This window comes from Lycium barbarum, chromosome 6 (genome assembly GCF_019175385.1).
Source record: "Lycium barbarum isolate Lr01 chromosome 6, ASM1917538v2, whole genome shotgun sequence".
NCBI classification, from domain to species: Eukaryota; Viridiplantae; Streptophyta; class Magnoliopsida; order Solanales; family Solanaceae; genus Lycium; species Lycium barbarum.
In genome coordinates this window covers 422248-447657 of record NC_083342.1, presented here as the reverse complement: position 1 = coordinate 447657, position 25410 = coordinate 422248, and the positions used below count along the sequence as shown (strand labels likewise).

Here is a 25410-nt window from a genome sequence, read left to right as displayed (position 1 = left end):
TCACTCAATTATTGGAAATGGTGTAACAAAGTTTTTTTTTCTTTTTTTTTCTTTTTGTAACATAAAATTCACTTTATTATTGCTATGTCGCTCCACAATACTCTCAATGGGAAAATATATTTTTTGTAACAAGTTAATGACGTGACACAATGTTTAAAAGTCAAAAAACAAAGGTCGTAAAACCAACCAATTTAACCAGATCTTTTCATACACATTATTACCACCTAACCTTGGTTAAGTGATATTTAATCTTTAATTTTCATTTGCTAAGGTTAAATTGTTTCAATTGATGTAATCGTATCCGGATAAGTATTTACATGTATATATGTTTCCATGGAGGCTTCACGGCGTCAATTTTGATTAATTTTTCAGGAAATATAAAATAAAAGAGGAACTTTTCTATTGGAAACAAGAACTTTGCATTAATAGCTTTGACAGGTTTTATACAACAGAATGGCTGACATTTTTTCAGTACCATATTGTTAATATTATTTCATGATAAGAAGATTCTATATATCATTTATATAAATGCAGCAATATCCTTATTAAGCTACTTGAGGGAAGACCATGAGGGGCTTGTTCATTTCGAATCTGATGCTGCTTTGGACATCAAACATAAGCTGAAGCTTTACCTTTCCATCTACAGAGTTAAAATGGTAAAAAAAATAAAAAGTTAGGAGCCATATATAGCATCATTTAATAATTACATATTCAAAATTTTAAGACAATGGGAATAAAAGATCGATCAGTGAATTCGTTACTCGGTCGCGGCAATAAATGCAAATATAATATTCGTTTGTCGTTTTGGTAAACTGAATTTGCTTTGAAAGATACTTGTTTTTAGAAAAAACAAGAAGTATTTATGACTTCTTTTCAAAAAATCACCTTAGTTATGCTCTAAAAACAGTGGAGTGCTAATTAATAAGTGAGATTATATTTTTAGACAAATACCCTAAGAATTAAGGTTATTTAATTTCTTTGGCTTATGCAATAACTGCAAAAGACAAATAATATGGACCAGAGGTAATATATGCGTTGCAAAATTTTTCAACTATACTACATTTGCCCGTGTATCTTATTAGAGAGAGACCTGAAATAAGTCTCAACCTTAGTCTTTAGAGTAGCATACTCTTGTTTCACTCCTTCGAATGTGTTTTTGCACCGGCAAAATTTGATCCATAAATAATAAGGTTAGACGTTCTGTACACCGACAATCTATAATACTTTTGCACAATCAGATTAAATTACATGTAACAATTAAAATATTTATAACAAACATGAGTTGATAATTAACTTTAGAGTGGAATAAATAACTTCTTTAACCTTTTCAGATATTGTTGTTACATCAAGGAAACTAGCTATAAGTAAGAGAAGGCAAGATACTTTACCCTTCTATATTTTTTGCATTACAATATTCCTGAAACTGAGAACATTGTGTTTTTACTCTTCGGGCACCAATGCTGCAACAAAAGTTCTAATATTAAAAATATTGTAATTCATTTTAGTAAAGATAAATACATATACTGAAGGTACGGCGTATGGATACTTCTAGTGTTCGAGATGTCTAAGTTTAGACGCAATAACCAATATTATTTGTCGAGAATATATACCTTTTGAACAAAAACGGGTTCAACTTGATAACTTTTACATATTGATATTTTTTCTTACATTATCAGGTTACTTTAGACGTAATTAAAGGCAACTAATCATAATTAGTGGAACTAGAGTAGCATGAAAAATAAGGTAAGCAACATTTACAATGGATTAAATTGCAGTAATATGGTATAAAAAAATATTTACTCTATCAGTAAATATGCGATAAATCCATAATTAATAGACATAACCAAAAAAAAAAAAAGTGGGAAAATTTGAGACAGGGAAATTTAATGATAAAAGTATATATGGAGATACATGCATGCAAATGAAGCAGTATACATAATCTTAGAAAAAGTCATTATACAACCTCCCAAATGATTTGATTCTCCACTACAATTATATATTTGTCTAGGAATCAAGAAAAATAATTACTTTTTTTTTAGTGTACTAAAGATAAGGATATTCTTAAGTGATTCAGAGTGGAAAAGTAACCATTCTGCGAAAAAATAAAAAATAAAAATCCAATTTGTTCAATTCCCTTTTTCGTAAGGTTACCATGTTTATTACTATAAAACAATTAAAATGTTGGGGAAAAAGAAGCTGCTAAATTTGAGGTGAAAAAATTGTGGAGATCAGAAGACAAAAGAGGATTGCAGAATAAAGCGGAAAATGACTAGAACGTCTAAGCGGAATATGAGAATAAGAATTTTACTTGTTTTTTCAACCCTACTCAATAATTTGTTGATCATTATTCAAAGGGATGGCCAAATGTGGACCCATATAGATTCATTAAACTTTTCTATCTTTTTGGTTATTCTTTGAAAAGGTGAACTCTCAACGTAAATACAAAAATATATAGGATCTAAGTTTATATAGTACATCAATAACATATCAATTTTATAATATTAGTGTATTTTTACATGTTATAGAATGCTACTTGAAAATTTATTCTAGATTACCAACTAAAATTATAATATAGAATTATCTGCAATTATTTTCAAGTCCGATCTATTGTGTAAATATTTTTTGTACCTTCAGTACAAATATAATACTCATAAACTCTAAATAATTATGGATGCATTATTGTGAACTTGGACATGCTACTTTGAGCTGCTACCCTTGAATTGGTACATCAAATTATCCAGCCTAGCAAAATCGGTCCGTTTTCCGTGCATAGAACAAAAGAAAAACAATATTTGGTAAGCATTAATAACAAATATTACAATTTCTTACATAGTTGGATGATGTATATATTGTAAGTGGCGCAGAGGAATTAGAGAAATGACTTGGTGAATGACATGGGGAATTAAGTTGAGAGAAAATGAGTTTTCCCCTGTTTTTTAAGTGATATATCACGTTGATATTATAAATAAGATGAGTTGTTGACGTGTCTATATATATACTTATTCATGACAATTTTATATATATGTCAGCCTACTTATAATAATCGAGACCGAATTTAGCATTTTGTGGTTTTGTTCATTTTCTGCATGCAATAATATATAGGCATAACAAAAAGAGTTAGAGTCGGTTGAACATATAACTTGCATGTCAAAAAATAAGATTCTTCGTGGCGATTTCTTTACTTGCCACAAAAATAAACGTCTTATTAGAACTCGAAGGGATCATCACAAAAAGTGATAGTTTTAGTGACAACCCTTATCCGCAAGGATAGTATTGATGATTGTACTCTTTTTTTCAATAGTGACAACTACACTTGAGTTTTCACGAATATTTGTCTTTTCGGCGTAGAAAGAGGGAAAAAAATATTTGACTTACCTAAGCATTAGATAATATAAAAGGGATCGAAGTTAACTTAATTAACATTGTTATAACTTATGATATTCATATATAAAAATAACTTCTTACTGTGCAAGTTCAATATTGCGAATAAATTTGGCTGAATCTGTGTAAAATAGCTTGACAACTTCTTCAACAAAGTTAGGGTTTGCATCATCTTGCAATTCTTCAAGATGAATAAATTGTTCATCAAGGTATCCCTACACAAAAATACTAGTTATAATTTAAATTATTCACCTTTGTAATAAATAAATAAATTATTTCTTGTATGAACAATAAATGCATCACCAAGATGAATAAATTGTTCATCAACGATACATATGCATTGTTCATATGCATTGTTCATCCTAGCTCGTTGGTAACGTTTCCAATGGCTTTTCCATCGGAAATACCTTGCCGACGAGCTGATTTCCAACGAGACGATGCCGACCTTTCTAGCTTGGCAGTGAATAAATATATGTATGTCTGTGTTTAATATATTGACTTTTGTTATTTAAACATAATAACTTAATATATTTTGAGGTAAAGATTGAGTATGAACAAACATTTACTATTGAAAAAGCTTAGTTCTCAGTCCATTAATTAACATGCTCTTGTGTATACCTTCCCATCCATGATGGACACAAATAGAAATAATTGGACATCAAGTTGACGAATCTTTTGCCTGTAAAAGTTTTACACACTTTCTTGTGCATTCTATATATATTCCATGTCCTTTGTTTTCTCTCGAGCCATTATGGTGAGTTGCACAACTTACTTTCTATCTTACGCAGTATTAGATTTGTCAATGGGATAGAACACTTTACTTGTTCCAAGCTTAGCGTTTGCGGAATAGTAAAGAACAAGAAAGTAAAGGACACAACAATTTTATGTGGAAACCACCCAGCTCACAAGGGCGAAAAAAATACGATCTACACCTTTGTAGGATTTTTCCCAAAACCCACTACAACTGTGAGCCTGTGCAAATTCAAATTACAAACTCTGTAACCTAGGAACTTTACTCTAATTCTTATCTCAACAATCTCCCAGACTGTTGAGCCCACTCCAAGTTATCCCAACTTGGAGTTGAATTTGACTAATTGTGTATATCTATAATTTACGCTTCTATGAAAGTGGATAAGGTACAACTCGATAAACAACCTAATACACAAATCTAGACTCAAGAACTGTAACACATAAACTCTTTGAAACTATTTCTTCAATCTTCTTCGTAGTATCAGGTGGCACTTCTGGAATCAGAAGACTCAATATAACATTGATTGTATTCGCTCAATATTCTGATTTCTCTCTTTGTGAATGTGCAAACTTTCTTCATGGCATGACTTGAATATTTATAGCTCTAGGTTTGCCTCAAGTCGGTTGAACTTAACCCCTACGTGATAAGGCCCATTATGAGAGTTAGGGTTTGAGCTGTATCCTTGTAGGAGTCCGAAGTATCTTGACAATTATGGCAAGAAATCCGGCAAACTTGTTCGCCAAGTCTTTACCATAAAATACAAATCCTACTCACTGTAGGACTGTGAGCTAGAACATGTTCTTGGACCTGGTTCAAGTACCTGGTTCATTCACTGCCTGCTCGCAGCAAGACTCTGAGCTGGAACATGTTCTTGGACTTGATTCGATCAACTCCATCTTCATCAGGATAAGCTTAATCACACATCCTGCTTCCCCCTGTTTTTATCTGTCTGCATATGGACCCTTCTGCTCTCACACACTTCTTTCCCCTGTCTGTTGTATTTGCACACCTCTTCATATCTAAACTCTGAAGAACATGTCTCAGACATGGTTCATTCCCCTTAACTTACACCAGCATATAGGATGGAACATCTTTATAGACCTGGTCCATCTACCCTTGTCTTGCTCTTTGTGTCTGGTCTATGGCCGCACTTATCCCTGTGTTGGAACACATTTGCAGACAGTTTAAAGTTAGATTGTTGTCAAATAAGAAAATGCATCATTCTTTTTTGGACAGACTAAAAAGGAAAGTGTATCACATAAATTGGAACAGGGAGTATATGAATTAGTAATACAAAGATTTTTTGTTTTTTATGGTGTTTGGTTCATTGCACTAAAACTGGACACAAAAGATAACATTTGAATATTTATTTATTTTTAAAACTAAAAAGCAATTTGTTGCAATTATATCCTTGGATGCTTGGCCGTTATAGGTTTCTTGGAACAAAACAAGGCTAGTTATGTCATTTAGCTTTTTATCCATATATTATAAGCTATCTATGGATTAGTTATCCCATGGTAGTGGTCATATAAAATAATATACCCTTTGGTGTATTAAATAATCCCGGTATTAGTTATACATGCCCCAAAATGTCAACCAAACATGATAGAAAATAATACCACATATAATATCATGACTATTAAATCTAAGACCTCTTATCAAACGAGCTCTAATATATTGCAATGTTAGATATATTTTAAACAACAATCCTAAAAGTGGCTTTATCCCCAATTTTTCTGGTATCCTGGTCTATTTTAGGATTAATGATAGAGCCAAATTAGAAATAAAGAAAGTAAATATGTGCAATCATAAATAGAGTAATGGTCCCTCAGATCAGACATAAATTTTTTCTAATATCTCGTCGTTGGAAAAGAGAATTATATTCTTTGAAATTCATATGCCTTTGCCGCCTAATTTGGAAGGTCCATCAATAACCGCAAAACTAAAGATTTTCATGATATTCATGGATTCAGATACGCTTTCACATTTCATTTATTTCCTTAATGATTTGTAGATTTAATATTCCATCCGTTTCAATTTATGTGAACTTATTTCCTTATTAAGCCGTGCAAAAATGAATAACCTATTTTTATAGTTGGAAACATTTTACCTTTATGCAATGATTTAATTATAACCACATGAAACATATGTGACTCATTTAACACAACAAATTTAAAAATCTTCTTTTTATTCTTAAACTCTGTGTCTAGTCAAATAGGTTTACATAAATTAAAACAAAAGCAATATGATATATCCTGCACGCTTTCCAAAATAAATGTGTTTTATACTACTAGTTACTACTGTGCTTGATAACAAGTAATGATATAAGAGTATATCCCAAGTATAGTTCATAGTACGTAGGCTTTCATTTATAGTGTGGAATAATACGTATACAAACTTAGAGACAGTCCTCAATGTGTCTCATTATCTATATCAAAAGGTATGTCAACTAAATGTCCAAAATATAAGAAAAAAACAAGGCATGTGCTTTATTCCCCTTCCACCAAATTCAATGAAACCAAATAGAACCCATTGACCTCTCACTATCCCCCAGTATGGCAAAGTATTAAAGATTCGTGGTCACATATATATATATATATATATATATATATATATATTTACTTGTGGATGGGTTAATAAATTCAAAAGGTATCAGAATATGATTGGAGGCTATCATTTTCCTTTCATTGGTAAAAATTGGTCGTCTTTCCAATCAATTTCTTGTATATGCTGATGATAAGGAATAAACTGTACTATAGGAATATTATCATCTTATGTGGACAACTTCTACTATTAAAACACCACCTCTTTTAATTGTCATTTGCAGTTATGAACTCAAAAAAATATTCAAAAATTAATATATACATAGATTGATATAGTTAATTATATAGAACTGGGTGGAGAAGCATTTCTACTACTCTATTATCTTCGCACTACAAGTAGACATATTAATATATCCTTAATATTGCTGGCACCAGCGGAGAATTTATAGCCTTAATTATAGGGCACGTTTATAAATTATGGTCTCTTCGAAAAATTAGATATTTTATGTATATATTTTTTAAAGTTGATCTAATGGCATCTCCTTGCTCCAAAAAGATTAGCGACTGCACTTGGTGGAAAGCTTAGTTATTTACATAGAGGAACATAGATCAATTCTCACTTAACACTTCCTTTTTTTTTTAGTGGTGCACTCATCACTACAAGAAAGCATCGAAATGGCAACAAAAAATTTAATATTTGACAACAACTTAGTTTTCTTGTTGGCAAATGAAGTTTTTTGTTGCCATAGTATTGCTTATTGTTGCAAAAAGTACTTTTGGCAAAACAAAAAAAGTTGTTGCGCGTTCTTGCAATAACAGCCGTGGGAAAAAGTCTATGCAACAAAAAAAAATAATTGTCAAAAGTACTTTTTGCAATAATAATCAATCTATGGCAACAAAAAAAAAATTGCTGCCAAATATATTTTTTCTTGTAGTGTGCATGGTCAAAAAGTTCTAGATCCACCTCTGACTTTCACGGACAGTGACGGAGCTAGAATTTTTCACCACGGGGTTCAAAAATATAAAAGAGTAAGAAACGAGTAAGCCAAGGGGGTTCAACATCTACTATTTATACATAAAAAATAATTTTAATCTGGTGTATATATGATAATTTTTTGCCGAAGTGGGGTCGGGTGAACAGCCTAGCCACCACTTAGCTCTGCCACTGATCACGGGCTAGGTTTTATTGCATGCCAATTCTATTGTAGTGTCTTTGTAACCAAAAGGAACGGAGGCTTGTGCACAGTGGCATGCAAAACTACTCTTTGCGTACACTGCGCAGTCACAGGCCCACGCCCACTCACATGCATGCACATATATTTGTGCAGAGATCGATGGACGTACAATGTATAATATATGGTTCAACCAAACACAATAATTTTGAGGGCATACTTGCCGGCTGGGGCTAAATTTGAGGACTTGTTTATGCATTCTGCCTTTCTTTAGTTGTCACAATAATGAACGTCTTTATTACAACTCGAAGAGGTCGTCACAAAAAGTGATAGTTTTAGTGACAACCTTATCGTCAAGGATATATAGTATTGATGATTATACTCTTTTTTTCAATAGTGACAACTACACTTGAGTTTTCACGAATATTTGTCTTTTCCGCGTAGAAAAAGATTTGTCTGGAAAAAATATTTGACTTACCTAAGCATTAGATAATCTAAAAGGGATCGAAGTTAACTTAATTAACACTGTTATGACTTATGATATTCATATAAAAAAATAACTTCTTACAGTGCAAGTTCAATATTGTGAATAAATCTTACTGAATCTGTGTAAAATAGCTTGACAACTTCTTCAACAAAGTTAGGGTTTGCATCATCTTGCCATTCTTCAAGATGAATAAATTGTTCATCAAGGTATCCTTGCACAAAAATACTAGTTATAATTTAAATTATTCACCTTTGTAACAAATAACAAATTAAATTATATTCACTGACTGTATAAAGTATTATTTATAGCTATAGATTCATTATCATTTGACCGACTCCAATAAGTTATCCACATAAATTAGGACGGAAGAAGTAATAATATTTTAATGGTAATAAGTGAAAAACTCAAACTGAAAAAACTTTTCCATCGTCCAATATTTACACCAAACTACATTAGCTTATTCTAGTTCAGTGATAGCGTGAGATGATAATACATATGTTTTATTGACCATAGGTAGAGATAAAGGTGTATACGAAAAGCTAAGTGTTTATTAGTTTGACGTAAGTATCAAGACTCAAGAGTGATTAAGTTTTTTTGAAATTGAAACTCCACAATAAAACTAATATCTTTTCATATAGTAGTACTAGATGTCAAATAGAGCACACCCATTTTCTAAAGCTAGAATGATTTGTGAATTTTGTATTTAAATTTAAGAAATAATTACATGTGCCTAAGTAATTAAATAAAAATATGACCTAGTCCAAGAGGCTTCTCCTCATGTAAGCAGCTTGGCGTTGCTTTTGGTTCTCCATTTTTTTGTTTACGTATACAGGAAAGGAAATATTGAATTCAAAGAATTCTTAAAATCTGTTTGAGCAATACATAGAGGCTATGACATACTATTGCTAAAGACTAGAATTGTATGTATATATAGGGGAAAAAGTGAGAAAATATAAAGAAGAGAAAGATTGATAAATGATCTAAATCTTAATAATTCGATCGACACCATCACATAAAGAACCTCTTCTCTTTTTTTTCTTTTTTTTCTTCTCTAGGACCAAATCCCTATTATTTACTTTATCATTGGTTCTTATTTTGCTGTATTGAGAAAAGTATAAAAAAGTATCTCTACATATGCATTGTTCATACTACAAGAAATCGCTAACTTTTAATTCCTATAATACTTTATACTGTTAATCCAGACTTCAACTATGGGAATACACTTGGTATGTTGTTGTTCTACTTTATATTGTTAATATATTAGGGAAAAGGTCCAAAATTACTCCTCAACTATTGGAAATTGATCAATTATACCCTCCGTTTGATTTTGGTATCAAAAATACACTCACCGTTAAATTATTGGCTCACTTATGCCTCTATAACTAATATACTACCCGCTATGATTTTAACCCATTAAAAAAGATTTCCTTCCTGACATGGTTGTTAACAAGAATATGGACAATTTTGGTTATAGCTGATGCAATTTGACATTAATTAATCTGGAATCTGGAAAGTTTGAAGCAATTATATGGTCTCTATTTTGCTTTTCAATACTCTAACCATGCAGGCTTAGAATTGTTTTTGTTTTAATTTGTTTTGCTTGGTAGTTAGCAAAGACCTTTCTATCAGGTTATTGTGTTCACAATGTTTAATTCCCCAGTTAACTGAGTAAATAACTAGCAATCCTTTGTAATACGAACATTTTCATAGTTGAACAAAGCACAAAAAACTTTTCTCTCTACACAAAGGCAACATCCCCCATTCTTAGGCTTGAATCTCACTCTCCGGCCCCATGGGGACGCCGGAATCAGCGTGTTTCAACGAGCCTCCAACAGTAATCACTATTCCAACCAAAGCTACGGACCAAATTCCCTCTAATTACAACTATGCTAAAGCAATTCAAAACCCTAAAGCTCCTATCTTGAAACAAATTCGATTAGGGAACCCAAAAATTACCGCCAAATACACCACTCATAATGGAGTACCAGCTGTGTTATTCAACAATGGGGAATATTATGGTGTAATGTCTGATGAATGTAAATTTACTTTGGTTGGGAAGTTTATTCGATCAAGGCCCCAAATAGAAAAGCTACGAGCAAGATTTGCAGAGATAATCACTGTTAGAGGTAAAGTTACAATTGGTGTTTATGATTATCGTATAGTCTTTCTAGATTTCTCAAATGAGGATGATTTTAAGACAGTGTGGTATAGACGCTCCATTGAAATTGATGAACAAGTTATGTGGTTAGAAAAGTGAACGCCGGAGTTCAAACCGCATGAGGATTCTCCGGTAGTTCCTGTTTGGGTTCTATTACCTGGTTTGCCCTTTCACTTACATTCATGGAATTATATAAAACAAATAGTAGCCCCGATAGGAACCCCTCTTATGATGGATCCTGCCACTGAGAATAGGACCAGGCCAAGTATGGCAAAAGTGAGAGTCGAGGTCAATCTCACCAAGACTAAAATTAACTCTATCTTCCTTGGTACTAAAAATGAAAATTGCCCTCGCAAAGGATTCTATCAGAAGCTTGAATATGAGAATGCCCCCAAGTTTTGTACTCAATGTAAAATGCTAGGGTATTCAATAATCCAATGTAGAAGGGTGGAAAAGGAAAAGGAAAGGGTTCAAAAGTTAGCAGCGGAAGGACAGCCCAGGCAGAATCAGTCCGAAAAGGGGGAAATACAACAACAAAATTTGAATACTGGAAAAAATGATGGACATAATACCATCAAAGGCAAAATGATCCAAATACCTCAAATTTGGATAGAACTGAACATGAGGAGGATGGCATCACCGAAGTTAACAGGAGGAAAAATAAGAAGGTCTTAAATAATACCAACACTCGGAATGGAAACGATCATGCTAGAGGAACTGGGAAAAAGGCTGCCAACAAAACAGAGAAGAAGCAGGGGAATTAGAGGACTACTCAAATTAATCAACAGGCTATTTCTCAGGTCGAGGGGCAGGGGATTAAAAGCCTAAACACCAGTGGAAAACAGACTAATCGACCAAGCGACCAAATTGTAGTCGCTGCCACTGGAAACAGCGAGCAGCCAGTCGCTGCCACTGGAAACAGCAAGAAGCCAGTCGCTACCATTGGAAACAGCCAGCAGCCAGACGCTTCCACTGGAAACAGCAAGCTGCCAGTCGACCAAATTGTCACTGCAAACAGCAAGCATGGTAACGAAATAAATCCTGTTGAGATGCAAAAATTTGACGAAGAAAACAAGCAATATGAAAACAAAGGTGTAGGAGCCAAAGGCCAAAAAAAGAAGCAAAAGAAGAGAAAAAAGAAGGTTACTGCAGCTAGATTTCTTAAGAACATGTTATGGGTAAAACAGAAACCAAGATCGGGTAATGCTCAAGAGCCCTTCGAAGAATCTGACAAACCTTTAAATGGAAAGAAGCGGATAGAGGAGCAACACCAGAACAGTATGGAAGTCAATCAAGGTTTAGAAGTGAATGAAACAGCGGATAGCCAAGGCAGCAGTTCAAGAGGAATACTAAAGGATCATATGTCTCCTACAACAGCAGATACTGCGTGTTTACAACTAAAAGGAGGCAGGATAGAGATTGATTTGGGAAACATTGAGTTCATTCCCCCTGAAAATAGACAAGGCACTGATCTAGAAAATAATTCAGATCAGGAGTATTGCTACGATACCAGTGAAGAACAAATTGCCGAAATATCTTCGGATGAGGAAGTTTCTGGTAGCTTCTTAGACGTTTCTGAAGAAGAAGAAGAAGAAGCACAAATCCTTGACAGTTTATTTGAAGTCTTTGCTCTAACTCCAAAAGAATGCAAGGACCCTATTACACAAGAAAGAGATCAAGCAATATTACAACAAGGTTTGTCACCAAGAGGTAAAAAAACAAGAAAGGTAGGAAGAACAAAAAGGGAAACAAAAATAATTTGTCAGAAAAACCGGAATAATCTGAAAAGGTTGTCTTATCCCCCGAAGTTCCTTTATGATTAAATACATAATTTGGAATATTAGAGGGATAACCTCCAAGGGTGCTCTGGACAGAGTTATTAAGATTGTTAGACTTAACAAAATTGATTTTATAACTTTACAAGAACCTTTTCATACTAGTAACAAAATCGAGAAGTTTAGGAGAAGGATGGGGTTCGATCATGCCATCTCCAACTCTCATAGTAAAATTTGGATATTTTGGAATTCTAACTTGTTTGTTCAGTGGTCTCCAAAACTAGACAACAAGTTACCTTGCAGATTCATTTACAGGCGAGCACGGATAATTTCTAGATAACAACTGTTTATGCCAGATCTAAAGCAAATAAAAGGAGGTATCTTTGGCAGAAGTTAAGAGACTTGAATTCCATCATTGATGGCCCATGGGCCATCGGGGGAGATTTTAACTCTATAATGGAAGCCGAAGAAAAGAAAGGGGGTGTTCCGTTTAGATTAAGTACATGTTTTGATTTTATAAATTGTATGGATGATTGTGGTATGACAGATGCTGGTTTTGTAGGTAATATTCACACTTGGTGCAATGGGAGAGGAGGTACGGAGAGAATTCATATGAGATTGGATAGGTTGCTACACAATGAATAATGGAGTACTAGGTTCCCAAACATTAATGTGGAGCATTTATCTAAGACTGGGTCTGATCATAATTTACTACTTGTCAATTGCACCAATGACAACCAACAGGTAATTAAATACTTCAAATTTCTTAATTTTTGGACTGACCAAAAAGAATTTCTTCTTTTGGTTAAAACAGTCTGGGAAACAGAATTATATGGAAACCCTATGTGGATATTACAACAAAAGCTGAAAACTTTGGCTAGAGAGCTTAGTAAGTGGTCCAGAAACAGTATTGGTGATGTGTTTGAAAATGTCAAGAAATTTGAGAAGGAAGTTTCAGATGCATAAACTGCATATTTAAACTCTGATGTTGATACTGATAGATTGCAGGTTAATAAGACAAAAGTTGAATACATCAAATGGTTGAAAATGGAAAATTCTATTTTAAGACAAAAAGCTAGAATCAAATGGGCAGAAGAAGGGGATTCCAATACAAAGTACTTTCACAGTACTATCAAGGCGAGGAGAAGAAGAGCCCAAATTTATAAGATTAAAGATCGAAATGATCAATGGGTCGAAGGTAACGCAAATATCTCCAAAGATGCAATTGAGCATTTCAGTGAAATTTTCATTGGGAACTCAAGGGATATGAATTTGGACTTTATTAGAGGATGTGACAATCTGGTACTGAGGACAACTACCTTTTAACAAGATATCCCACAGTAGAAGAGATTAAAATGGCAATAGATTCTATGGACCCTAATAGTTGTGCAGGACCAGATGGATTTAATGGTCATTTTTTCCAACACTGCTGGGACATCATCAAAAGAGAGGTAATATCCTTTGTTCTGTCATTCTTTCATGGTTCTGAACTCACAAAGTTCTATACTCGTTCTTGTTTGACTCTGATTCCTAAAGTTACTTCGCCTGGTTGTTTCTCTAAGCTCAGACCTATTAGTCTTAGTAACTTTTCAAACAAAATTCTGTCTAAAATTCTTACTTTAAGGATTAACAGTATTTTGCCTAAGATTATTTCTGAGAATCAATCTGGTTTTGTGAAAGGTAGGCAAATTACCGAGAATATTCTCTTAACACAAGAGATCATTCATGGTATTAGACCTAACCCGGAGAGCTGCAATATTGTTTTTAAATTAGATATGTCCAATGCTTATGATAAATTGTCTTGGAATTTCCTAATTTCTGTTCTTAGAAAGATGGGATTTGATAAATTGTTTATCAAGATTGTTTTTAGATTGATCTCTAACAACTGGTATTCTGTCATAATAAATGGTGCTATATATGGTTTCTTTAAATCATCTAGAGGCTTAAAACAGGGAGACCCTCTATCTCCTGCTCTTTTTATTATTGCTGCTGAAACTCTGTCAAGAACCTTGAATCATCTTAATCATAATGATAAGTTCATTAATTTTTCCATGCATAAAAAAGGGCCCCAAATTAATCACCTTAGCTATGCCGATGACCTTGTCCTATTCACTTCTGTTGATAAATTTTCTATTAAGCTCATAATGAATCTGCTAAGGTTATATCAAAATGCTTCTGGACAGGAGATTAACAATGATAAGACCTTCTTTATCACCCATAGTAAGACTGACAGGATTTATAACAGGAGGATAAGAAGGTGGACCGGTTACAAACAATCTTCTTTCCCCCTCACTTATTTAGGTTGTCCTATATACAGTGGTAGGAAAAGAATCTCTTATTTTTCTGATATTTCCAAAAAGGTTCTTAATAAGATTGCAGGTTGGCAAGGAAGATTCTTATCCCCGGGAGGTAAGGCCACCATTATTAAGCATGTTTTTACAATCACAAGCCTTACACATATTTGCTGCTTTAATGCCACCTGTTACAACTCTCTATGAGATTGAAATGCAGTTTGCTAATTTCTTTTGGGGAGAGAAAGAAGGAAAAAATAGTTATCACTGGTCCTCTTGGGATAACATGAGTTATCCTACCAAAGAAGGGGGTCTGGGTTTCAGGACTTTACTCGACATCTGTCATACTTTTGCTGCTAAAAGATGGTGGAGATTGAGAACAGAACCTTCTTTGTGGGCACAATTTATTAAAGCAAAGTATTGCCAGAGAAGCAATATCAACTCTAAGATAATTGCTCCAAAAGACTCGACTGCCTGGAAAGATTTACTTCATATCAGAGATAAAATTGAGGCCAACATCAGTTGGAACATTAACTCAGGTAATATTCTTTTTTGGTGGGATAACTGGACTCAACAAGGGTCTCTTTATCAGATGCTAAATCCTACTGTCAAGCCAGGTAATGTAAAAGTCAAATATTTCTTAATGAATCAGCAATGGGAGCTGGATGATAATCCTTTTTCCTTATCAAGAGATACTTTGAATCTGATCAAAAGTATTCACATTGGTAAGGAAGATGAAAAGGACCGGGCTATTTGGAATCCGAATAGTAATGGATTTTTTACATGTTCCAGTGATTTTGATTTACTGAGAAATAAACGAGTAGCCCCTCCCATCTATAATTACATATGGATAACATAAATTCCTTTCAAGGTTTCTTTCTTCATTTGGAAGCCTTTAAAGAAAAATCTCCCTCTGGATGCTAATCTCTCAAGATTTAACATTGACAAAGGTGCTAGTTGTTGTTGTTGCAGGACTGCATGTGTGGAAACTGGTAATCATATTTTTGCACAAAGTGAGCTTGCAAAACAAACATGGAAAATCATTACCAGACCTCTGGGGATTAGCATTACTGGCTCAACAGTCCAAACAGTTCTTTGGCAATGGTGGAGACAAAAACCAAGAAATATTGTTCACAAATTCCTCCTACTTATCACTCCAATGATGGTATGCTGGGAAATTTGGAGAGCAAGGTGCACTAAGAAATTTGAATTCAAAAATATTACTGCTTCTAATATATGCTTCCAAATCTTTATTTCAGATCAAGGTGGCAATCAAAAAGAAATTCAAATCCATAGACTACACCTAGAACTGGAGCAAAGTTTGTTTACAAATGGAAAATTTCAAAGCAGTGATAACAAGTAAGATGATCAGGTGGAGTAAACCAATAGGCAACACTTGGAAGCTCAGCACGGATGGCAGATACATGGAAAATCAAAACAAAGCAGGAGCTGGAGGTATTGTTAGGAACAGAAATGGGGATATGGTCATGTCCTTTGCACATTCATCCCAATTCTGCACTAACAATTATAGTGAAGCATATGCAGCGCTAGTAGGTATTTCTTGGTGTGTCAATCATCCCTTCGAAGCCCTTGAAGTAGAATTGGATTCCAAGATGGTTGTACAAATGATTGAGGGTTCCCTTAAACCTCCTTGGAGATTACATGGCATCATAGAAAGCATTAAGTCAAAGATGGCTCATAGAAACATCTCAATACAACATTGCTATAGAGAAGGAAATGAGGTGGCAGATGCCCTAGCTAAATACGCAACAAGAATACAAGTCCCTAGAATTTTTTTTGAATGAAGGCGACTTGCCGATGGAAGCTAGAGGACCACTCAGAATGAATAAGCTCAACTTTCCTTCCTTTAGAAGGAGAGTTAAAAAGAATGCAGGTTGGTACTTTGAACCTCCGTGAGGTGACTTAGGCGATATGCATTAACTGACTTAAAGTTTCAATGCATTCATCCTTATAGTAGAAGAAAATATATAACTGAGTTTATTTAAGAAACAAATAAATATTTTGTAAGAATTATTAAGTTGGATGATCATTTGAGAAATTCGAAAGTTTAGTTATGATGTGGCATCATCTTTCTGGCATTGAAAGTTGATTTTTCTACTAAATGATTTTCTGGAATGTTAGGTTGGATAATGTGATGGGAGTTGATTGCTTATATGGTCACCTAACTATTGGAAATGGTGTAATAGAGTTACTTTTCTTTATTTTATAATACAAGACTCAATCAATTATCCGGGATGGTGTAACAAAGTTTTTTCTTTAATTTTTTATTTTGTAACATAAAAGTCACTTTATCATTGCTATGTCGCTCCACAATATACTCTTAGTGGGAAAATATATTTTTTGTAACAAGTTAATGACATGACACAATGTGTAAAAGTAAAAAAAAAAACAAAGGACGTAAAACACAACCAATTTAACCAGATCTTTTCATACACGTTATTACCACCTAACCTTGGTTAAGTGATATTTAATCTTTAGTTTTGGTTAAATTATATTGTTTCATTTGATGTAATCTTATGCGGATAAGTATTTACATGTATGCTTTCATGGAGGCCGGTGTCAATTTTGATTTATTTTTCAGGAAATATAAAATGAAAAAGGAACTTTTCTATTGGAAACATGAACTTTGCTTTAATAAGCTTTGACAGGTTTTATACAACAAAATGGCGGACATTTTTTCTGTACCATATTGTTAATATTATTTCATGATAAGAAGATTCTACATATCATTTATATAAATGCAGCAATATCCTTATTAAGCTACTTGAGGGAAGACCATGAGGGGCTTGTTCATTTTGAATCTGATGCTGCTTTGGACATCAAACATAAGCTGAAGCTTTACCTTTCCATCTACAGAGTTAAAATGGTAAAAAAAAAAAAAAAAAAAAAAAAAAAAGTTAGGAGCCATATATAACATCATTTAATTACATATTCAAAATTTTAAGACAATGGGAATAAAAGATCAATCATTGAATTCGTCACTCGGTCGTTTTGGTAAACTGAATTTGCTTTGAAAGATACTTGTTTTAGAAAAGATAGGAAGTATTTATGACTTCTTTTCAAAAAATCACCTTAGTTATGCTCTAAAAACAGTGGAGTGATAATTAATAAGCGAGATTATATTTTTAGACAAATACTCTAATAATTAAGGTTATTTAATGTCTTTGGCTTATGCAATAACTGTAAAAGACAGATAATTAATATGGACCAGAGGTAATATATGCGTTTCAAAATTCTTCAACTATACTACATTTGCCTATGTATCTTATTAGAGAGAGAGACCTGAAAGTAAGCCTCAAGCTTAGTCTTTAGAGTAGCATACTCTTGTTTCACTCCTTGGAATGTGTTCTTGCACCTGCAAAATTTGGTCCATAAATAATAAGATTAGAAGTTTTGTACACTGACAGTCTATAATACTTTTGTACAATCAGATTAAATTGCATATAACAATTAACATATTTATAACAAACATGAGTTGATAATTAACTTTAAGAGTAGAATAAATAACTTCTTAATCTTTTCAAATACTGTTGTTACATCAAGGAAACTAGCTATAAGTAGGCGAAGACAAGATACTTTACCCTTCTATATTTTTTGCATTACAATATTCCTGAAACTGAGAACATTGTCTTTTTACTCTTCTGGCACCAATGCTGCAACAAAAGTTCTAATATTAAATATTGTAATTCATTTAGTAAAGAGAAACACATATACTGAAGGTACGGCGTATGGGTACTTCTAGAGTTCGAGATGTCTAAGTTTAGACGCAATAAGCAATATTATTTGTCGAGAATACCTTTTGAACAAAAAAGGGTTCAACTTGATAACTTTTACATATTGATATTTTTTCTTACATTATCAGGTTACCTTAGATGTAATTAAAGACAACAAACAATAATTAGTTGAACTATAGTAACAAGAAAAATAAGGTAAGCGACATTTAATATGGATTAAATTGCACTAATATGGTATAAAAAAATTATTTACTCGATCAGTAAATATGCGATAAATCCTTAATTAATAGACATAACCAAAAAAAAGAAGTGGGACAATTTGAGAAAGGGAAATTTAATGATAAAAGTGTATATGGAGATACATGCATGCAAATGAAGCAGTATACATAATCTTAGAAAAAGTCATGATACAACCTCCCAAATGATTAGATTCTCCACTACAATTATATATTTGTCTAGGAATCAAGAAAAAGAATTACTTTTTTGTGTGTGTACTAAAGATAAGGATATTCTTTAGTGATTCAAAGTGGAAAAGTAATCATTCTGCCAAAAAAAAAAAAAAAAAAAAAAAAAACCTCCACTACAGTTTATTACTATAAAACAACTAAAATGTTGGGGAAAAAGAAGCTGCTAAATTTGAGGTGAAAAATGTGGAGATCAGAAGAAAAAAGAGGATTGCAGAATCATGCAAAAAATGACTAAGTGGAATATGAGAATAAGAATTTTACTTGTTTTTTCAACCCTACTGAATAATTGGTTGATTATTATTCACAAACTTTTATAGTTTGACTATATTCAAAGGGAGGTCCAAATGTGGACCCAAATAGATTCATTGAACTTTGACTATCTTTTTTGTTATTCTTTGAAAAGGTGAATTCATAACGTAAGTACAAAATATAGAGGATCTAAATTTATATGCATCAATAACATATCAATTTTATGTTATTAGTGTATTTTAACATGTTATAGAATGCTACTTGATAATTTATTCTAGATTACGAACTAAAATTATAATAGAGAATCACCATTATCTTTGAAGTCCGATCTATTGTGTAAATAGTTTTTGTACCTTCAGTACATATATAATACTCATAAACTCTAAATAATTATAGATGTATTATTGTGAACTTGGACATGATACCTTGAGCTGCTACCCTTGAATTGGTACATCAAATTATCCAGCCTAGCAAAATCATGGGGTCCGTTTTCCCTGCATAGAACAAAAGAAAAACAATATTTGGGTAAGCATTAATTACAAATATTACAATTTCTTATATAGTTTCCTGCATGATGTATATATTTTAAGTGGTGCTGAGGAATTAGAGAAATGAATTGGTGAATGACATGGGGAATTAAGTTGGGGAAAAATGAGTTTTGCCCTGTTTTTTAAGTGATATATCACGTTGATATTATAAACAAGATGAGTTGTTGACATGTTTATATATATACTTATTCATGACAATTTTATAAATATGTCAGCCTACTTGTAATAAACGAAACCGAATTTAGCATTTTGTGGTTCTTTTCATTTTCTACATGCAATAATATATAGGCACAACAAAAAATTAAAGTTGAGGCGGTTTAACAAATAACTTGCATGTCAAGAAATAAGATTTTTTCGTGGCGATTTCTTTAGTTGTCACAAAAATGAACGTCTTTATTACAACTCGAAGAGGTCGTCACAAAAAGTTATAGTTTTAGTGACAACCCGTATCTTCAAGGATGGTATTGATGATTATACTCTTTTTGTTTCAATAGTGACAACTACACTTGAGTTTTCACAAATATTTGTCTTTTCTGCGTAGAAAAAGATTTGCTGAAAAAACATTTGACTTACCTAAGCATTAGTGCTTATGATTCCAATCTAAAAGGGATCGAAGTTAACTTGATTAACACTGTTATGACTTATGATATTCATATAAAAAAAACTTCTTACAGTGCAAGTTCAATATTGCGAATAAATCTGGCTGAATCTGTATAAAATAGCTTGACAACTTCTTCAACAAAGTTAGGGTTTGCATCATCTTGCAATTCTTCAAGATGAATAAATTGATCATCAAGGTATCCCTGCATAAAAATATTAGTTATAATTAAAATTATTCACCTTTGTAACAAATAACAATTTAAATCTTATTCACTGATTGTATAAAATATTATTTATAGCTATAGATTCATTATCATTTGACCGACTCAAACAAGTTATCCACATAAATTAGGATGGAAGAAGTAATAGTTTTTTAATCGTAATAAGGGAAAAACTCAAACTGAAAAAACTTTTCCATCGTCCAATATTTACACTAAACTACATTAGCTTATTACAGGGATAGCGTGAGATGATAAGACATATTATTGACCATAGTTAGAGATAAAGGTGTATACAAAAAGCTATGTGTTTATTAGTTTGACTTAAGTATCAAGAGTGATTAATTTTTTTGAATTTGAAATTCCATAAAAACTAATATCTTTTCGTATAATAGTATTACATGTCAAATAGAGCACACCCATTTCCTAAAGTTAGAGTGATTTGTGAATTTTGTATTTAAATTTAAGAAATAATTACATGTGACTAAGTAATTAAATAAAAATATGACCTGGTCCAAGAGGCTTCTCCTCATGTAAGCAGCTTGGCGTTGCTTTTGGTTCTCCATTTTTTTGTTTGCGTAAAAAGAAATGGAAATATTGAATCTAAAGAAGTATTAAAATCTGTTTGAAGAATACAAAGAGGCTATGACATACTATTGCTAAAGACTAGAATTGTATGTATATATAGGGAAAGAAAGTGAGAAAATACAAAGAAGAAAAAGATTGATAAATGGTCCAAATCTTAATAATTCGATCGACAACATCACATGAAGAACCTCTTTTTTTTTCTTCTCTTGGACCAAATCCCTATTATTTACTTTACCGTTGGTTCTTATTTTGTTGTATTAAGAAAAGTATAAAAAAGTATCAATAAATATGCATTATTCATGCTACAGGAAATTGCTAACTTTTATCTACGAATTCCTAGCTCATTGGTAACGTTTCCAATGGCTTTTCCTTCGGAAATCCCTTGCCGACGAGCCGATTTCCTACTAGACGATGTCGAAAATTAGTGATTTTCTAGCTTGGTAGTGAATAAATATATGTATGTCTGTGTTTACTATATTGACTTTTGTTATTTAAACATAATAACTTAATATATTTTGAGGTAAAGATTGAGTATGAACAAACATTTATTATTGAAAAAGCTTAGTTCTCCTTGTTATCAAACTCTCATTTTCAGTCCATTAATTAACATGCTCTTGTATATACCTTCCCATCCATGATGGACACAAATAGAAAAACTGGACATCAAGTTGACCAATCTTTTGCCAGTAAAAGTTTTATACATTTTCAAGTGCATTCTATATATATTCCAAGTCCTTTGTTTTAATTTCTCTCGAGCCACTATGTTGAGTTGCACAACTTACTTTCTATCTTACGCAGTATTAGACGTCTATGGAATAGAACATATTACTCTACCTATTTCAAGCTTAGCATTTGCGGAATAACAAAGAACAAAAAAGTAAAGGACACAATAATTTTTATGTGGAAACCACCCAGCTCACAAGGGCGAAAAAAACACGACCTACACCTGTGTAAAAATTTTCCCAAAACCCACTACAACTGCAAGCCTGTGCAAATTCAAGTTACAAACTCTGTAACGTAGGAACTATACTCTAATTCCTATCTCAACAATCTCCCAGACTGTTGAGCCCACTCCAAGTTATCTCAACTTGGAGTTGAATTTGGCTAATTGTGTATATCTATAATTTATGCTTCTATGAAAGCGGATAAAGGTATGTCAACTAAATGTCCAAATATAAGAAAAAAAACTAGGCATGTACTTTATTCCCCTTCCACCAAATTCAATGAAACCAAATAGAACCCATTGACCTCTCACTATATATCCCCTAGTATGGCAAAGTATTAAAGATTCGTGGTCACATATATATATTTACCTTTATGGAAGTGGGTGGATGGGTTAATAAATTAAAAGGTATCAGAATATGATTGGAGGCTATCATTTTCCTTTCTTTGGTAAAAATTGGTCTGTCTTTCCAATCATTTTCTTGAATATGCTGATGATAAGGAATAAACTGTACTATATATAAGAATATTATCATCTTATGTGGACATCTTCTACTATTAAAAATCCAACTCTCTTAATTGTCATTTGCAGTGATGAACTCAAAAAAAATATTCAAAAATTAATACTACATAGATTGATATAGTTAATTATATAGAACTTAGTGGAGAAGCATTTCTACTACTCTATTATGTACGCACTACTAGTAGACATATTAATATTGCTGGCACCAGCGGAGAATTAATAGCCTTAATTATAGGGCACGTTAAACTATGGATTCTTCGCAAAATTAGGTATTTTATGAACATATTTACTAAAACTGATCTAATGGCATCCTTGCTACAAAAAGATTGGCGGCCGCACTTGGTGGAAAGCTTAGTTATTTACATAGAGGAACATGAATCAATTCTCACTTAATGTTTTTTTTTTTAGTGGTGCACCCATATTCAAGAAGTTCTAGATCCACCTCTGACTGTCACGGGTTAGGTTTTATTGCATGCCAATTCTATTGTATTGTTTTTGTAACCAAAAGGAACGGAAGCTTGTGCAGAGGGGCATGAAAACTACTCTTTGCGTACACTGCGCAGTGGCAGGCCCACGCCCACTCACATGCATGCACATATATTTGTGCAGAGATCGATGGACGTACAATGTATAATATATGGTTCAACTAATCACAATAATTTTGAGGGCATATTTGTTAACTGAGATCAAGTTTAAGAGCTTGTTTATGCATTATGTCTTTCTGTAGTTGTCACAAAAATAAACGTCATTATTACAACTCGAAGAGGTCGTCACAAAAAGTGATAGTTTTAGTGACAACCCTTATCGTCAAAGATAGTATTGATGATTATACTCTTTTTTTCAATAGTGACAACTACACTTGAGTTTTCACGAATATTTGTCTTTTCCGCGTAGAAAAAGAATTGTGTGGAAAAAATATTTGACTTACCTAAGAATTAGATAATCTAAAAGGGATTGAAGTTAACTTAATTAACACTGTTATGACTTATGATATTCATATAAAAAAAAACTTCTTACAGTGCAAGTTCAATATAGCGAATAAATCTGGCTTAATCTGTGTAAAATAGCTTGACAACTTCTTCAACAAAGTTAGGGTTTGCATCATCTTGCAATTTTTCAAGATGAATAAATTGTTCATCAAGGTATCCCTGCACAAAAATACTAGTTATAATTTAAATTATTCACCTTTGTAATAAATAAAAAATTAAATTTTATTCACTGACTGTATAAAATATTATTTATAGCTATAGATTCATTATCATTTGACCGACTCCAATAAGTTATCCACATAAATTAGGACGGAAGGAGTAATAATTTTTTAATTGTAATGAGTGAAAAACTCAAACTGAAAAAACTTTTCCATCGTCCAATATTTACACCAAACTACATTAGCTTATTACAGTTAAGTGATAGCGTGAGATGATAATACATATTATTGACCATAGTTAGAGATAAAGGTGTATACGAAAAGCTATGTGTTTATTAGTTTGACTTAAGTATCAAGACTCAAGAGTGATTAAGTTTTTTTTTTAAATTGAAACTCCACAAAAACTAATATCTTTTCATCTAATAGTACTAAATGTTAAATAGAGCACACTCATTTCCTAAAGTTAGAATGATTTGTGAATTTTGTATTTAAATTTAAGAAATAATTACATGTGACTAAGTAATTACATAAAAATATGACCTGGTCCACGAGGCTTCTCCTCATGTAAGCATCTTGGCGTTGCTTTTGGTTCTCCATTTTTTGTTTACGCAAAAAGGAAAGGAAATATTGAATTTAAAGAATTCTTAAAATCTGTTTAAGCAATACAAAGAGGCTATGGCATACTATTGCTAAAGGCTAGAATTGTATGTATATATAGGGAAAGAAAGTGAGAAAATATATATAAAGAAGAAAAAGATTGACAAATGGTCCAAATCTTAATAATTCGATCGACACCATCACATGAAGAAACTCTTTTTTTTTTCTTCTTTTGGACCAAATCCCTATTATTTACTTTACCATTGGTTCTTATTTTGTTATATATATATATTGAGAAAAGTATAAAAAAGTATAGATACATATGCATTTGTTCAGACTACAAGAAATCGCTAACTTTTAATTCCTATAATACTTTATACAGTTAATCCAGACTTCAACTATATATGGGAATACACTTGGTATGTTGTTGTTGTACTTTATACTGTTAATATATTAGGGAAAAGGTCCAAAATTACTCCTCAACTATTGGAAATTGATCAATTATACCCTCCGTTTGATTCTGGTATAAAAAATACCCTCACAGTTAAATTATTGGCTCACTTATGCCTCTATAACTAACATACTAGCCGCTGTCATTTTAACCCATTAAAAAAAGATTTCCTTACTGACATGTTTGTTAACAAGAATATGGACAATTTTGGGTATAGCTGATTCAATTTGACATTAATTAATCTGGAATCTGGAAAGTTTGAAGCAAGTATATGGTCTCTGTTTTGCTTTTTCATACTCTAACCATGCAGACTTAGAATTGTTGAACTTTAACCATGCAGGCTTAGAATTGTTTTTCTTTTGTTTTGCTTGGTAGTTAGCAAAGACTTTTCTATGAGGTTATTGTGTTCACAATGTTTAACTCCCCAGTTAATCAAGAATAATTTAAATGGCCATCCAACTATAGTAAATTCTTCATTAAACTTATGAAACTTTTATTTGGTCTGACGATAGAGAGCACTGGCTTCAGAAAACTTAGGACTCTTCATGAACTTTTGCACAGAAGGTACGACGATTTCATTCTGATGAAAAAATGCTTTTTCTGAAAATATGTGCAAGCGATTGAATCGATTAATCTAAACACTAATATGAAAATGTATATATTTTTTGGCTTAATATGGGGTTTGGTTTAGCCAAGTTGTTCATTTTGCTCAGATGGATCCGCTTTAGAGTCATTTCAGTTGATATAACTCTACGTCTAGCTCATTC

At 32.5% G+C, this 25410-nt stretch overlaps 1 protein-coding gene across 1 annotated transcript; it reads right to left on the bottom strand.

The window, feature by feature from the left end:
- Nucleotides 1–17171: 17171 nt before the first annotated feature.
- Nucleotides 17172–21062, bottom strand: LOC132599428 (histidine-containing phosphotransfer protein 4-like). The gene is made up of 6 exons (XM_060312803.1): nt 20905–21062; nt 20250–20380; nt 19455–19523; nt 18161–18232; nt 17862–17934; nt 17172–17429 (listed from the first exon to the last, which is right to left on the bottom strand). The coding sequence occupies exons 1-6, from the start codon at nt 20959–20961 to the stop codon at nt 17418–17420; spliced, it is 414 nt and encodes a 137-aa protein (XP_060168786.1). The 5' UTR covers nt 20962–21062; the 3' UTR covers nt 17172–17417.
- Between the last annotated feature and the right edge of the window lie 4348 nt (nt 21063–25410).

What these genes read in the sequence shown, in the direction of transcription:
- LOC132599428 (XM_060312803.1), bottom strand. Translation starts at nt 20,961, where the DNA reads ATGGAGAACCAAAAGCAACGCCAAGCTGCTTACATGAGGAGAAGCCTC. An exon ending in GGAGAAGCCTCTTGGACCAG is followed by an intron (nt 20,381 to 20,904) that starts GTCATATTTTTA and finishes ATTTTTATGCAG; the next exon opens with GGATACCTTGATGATCAATT. An exon ending in CGCAATATTGAACTTGCACT is followed by an intron (nt 19,524 to 20,249) that starts GTAAGAAGTTTT and finishes TGTTCTATGCAG; the next exon opens with GGAAAACGGACCCCATGATT.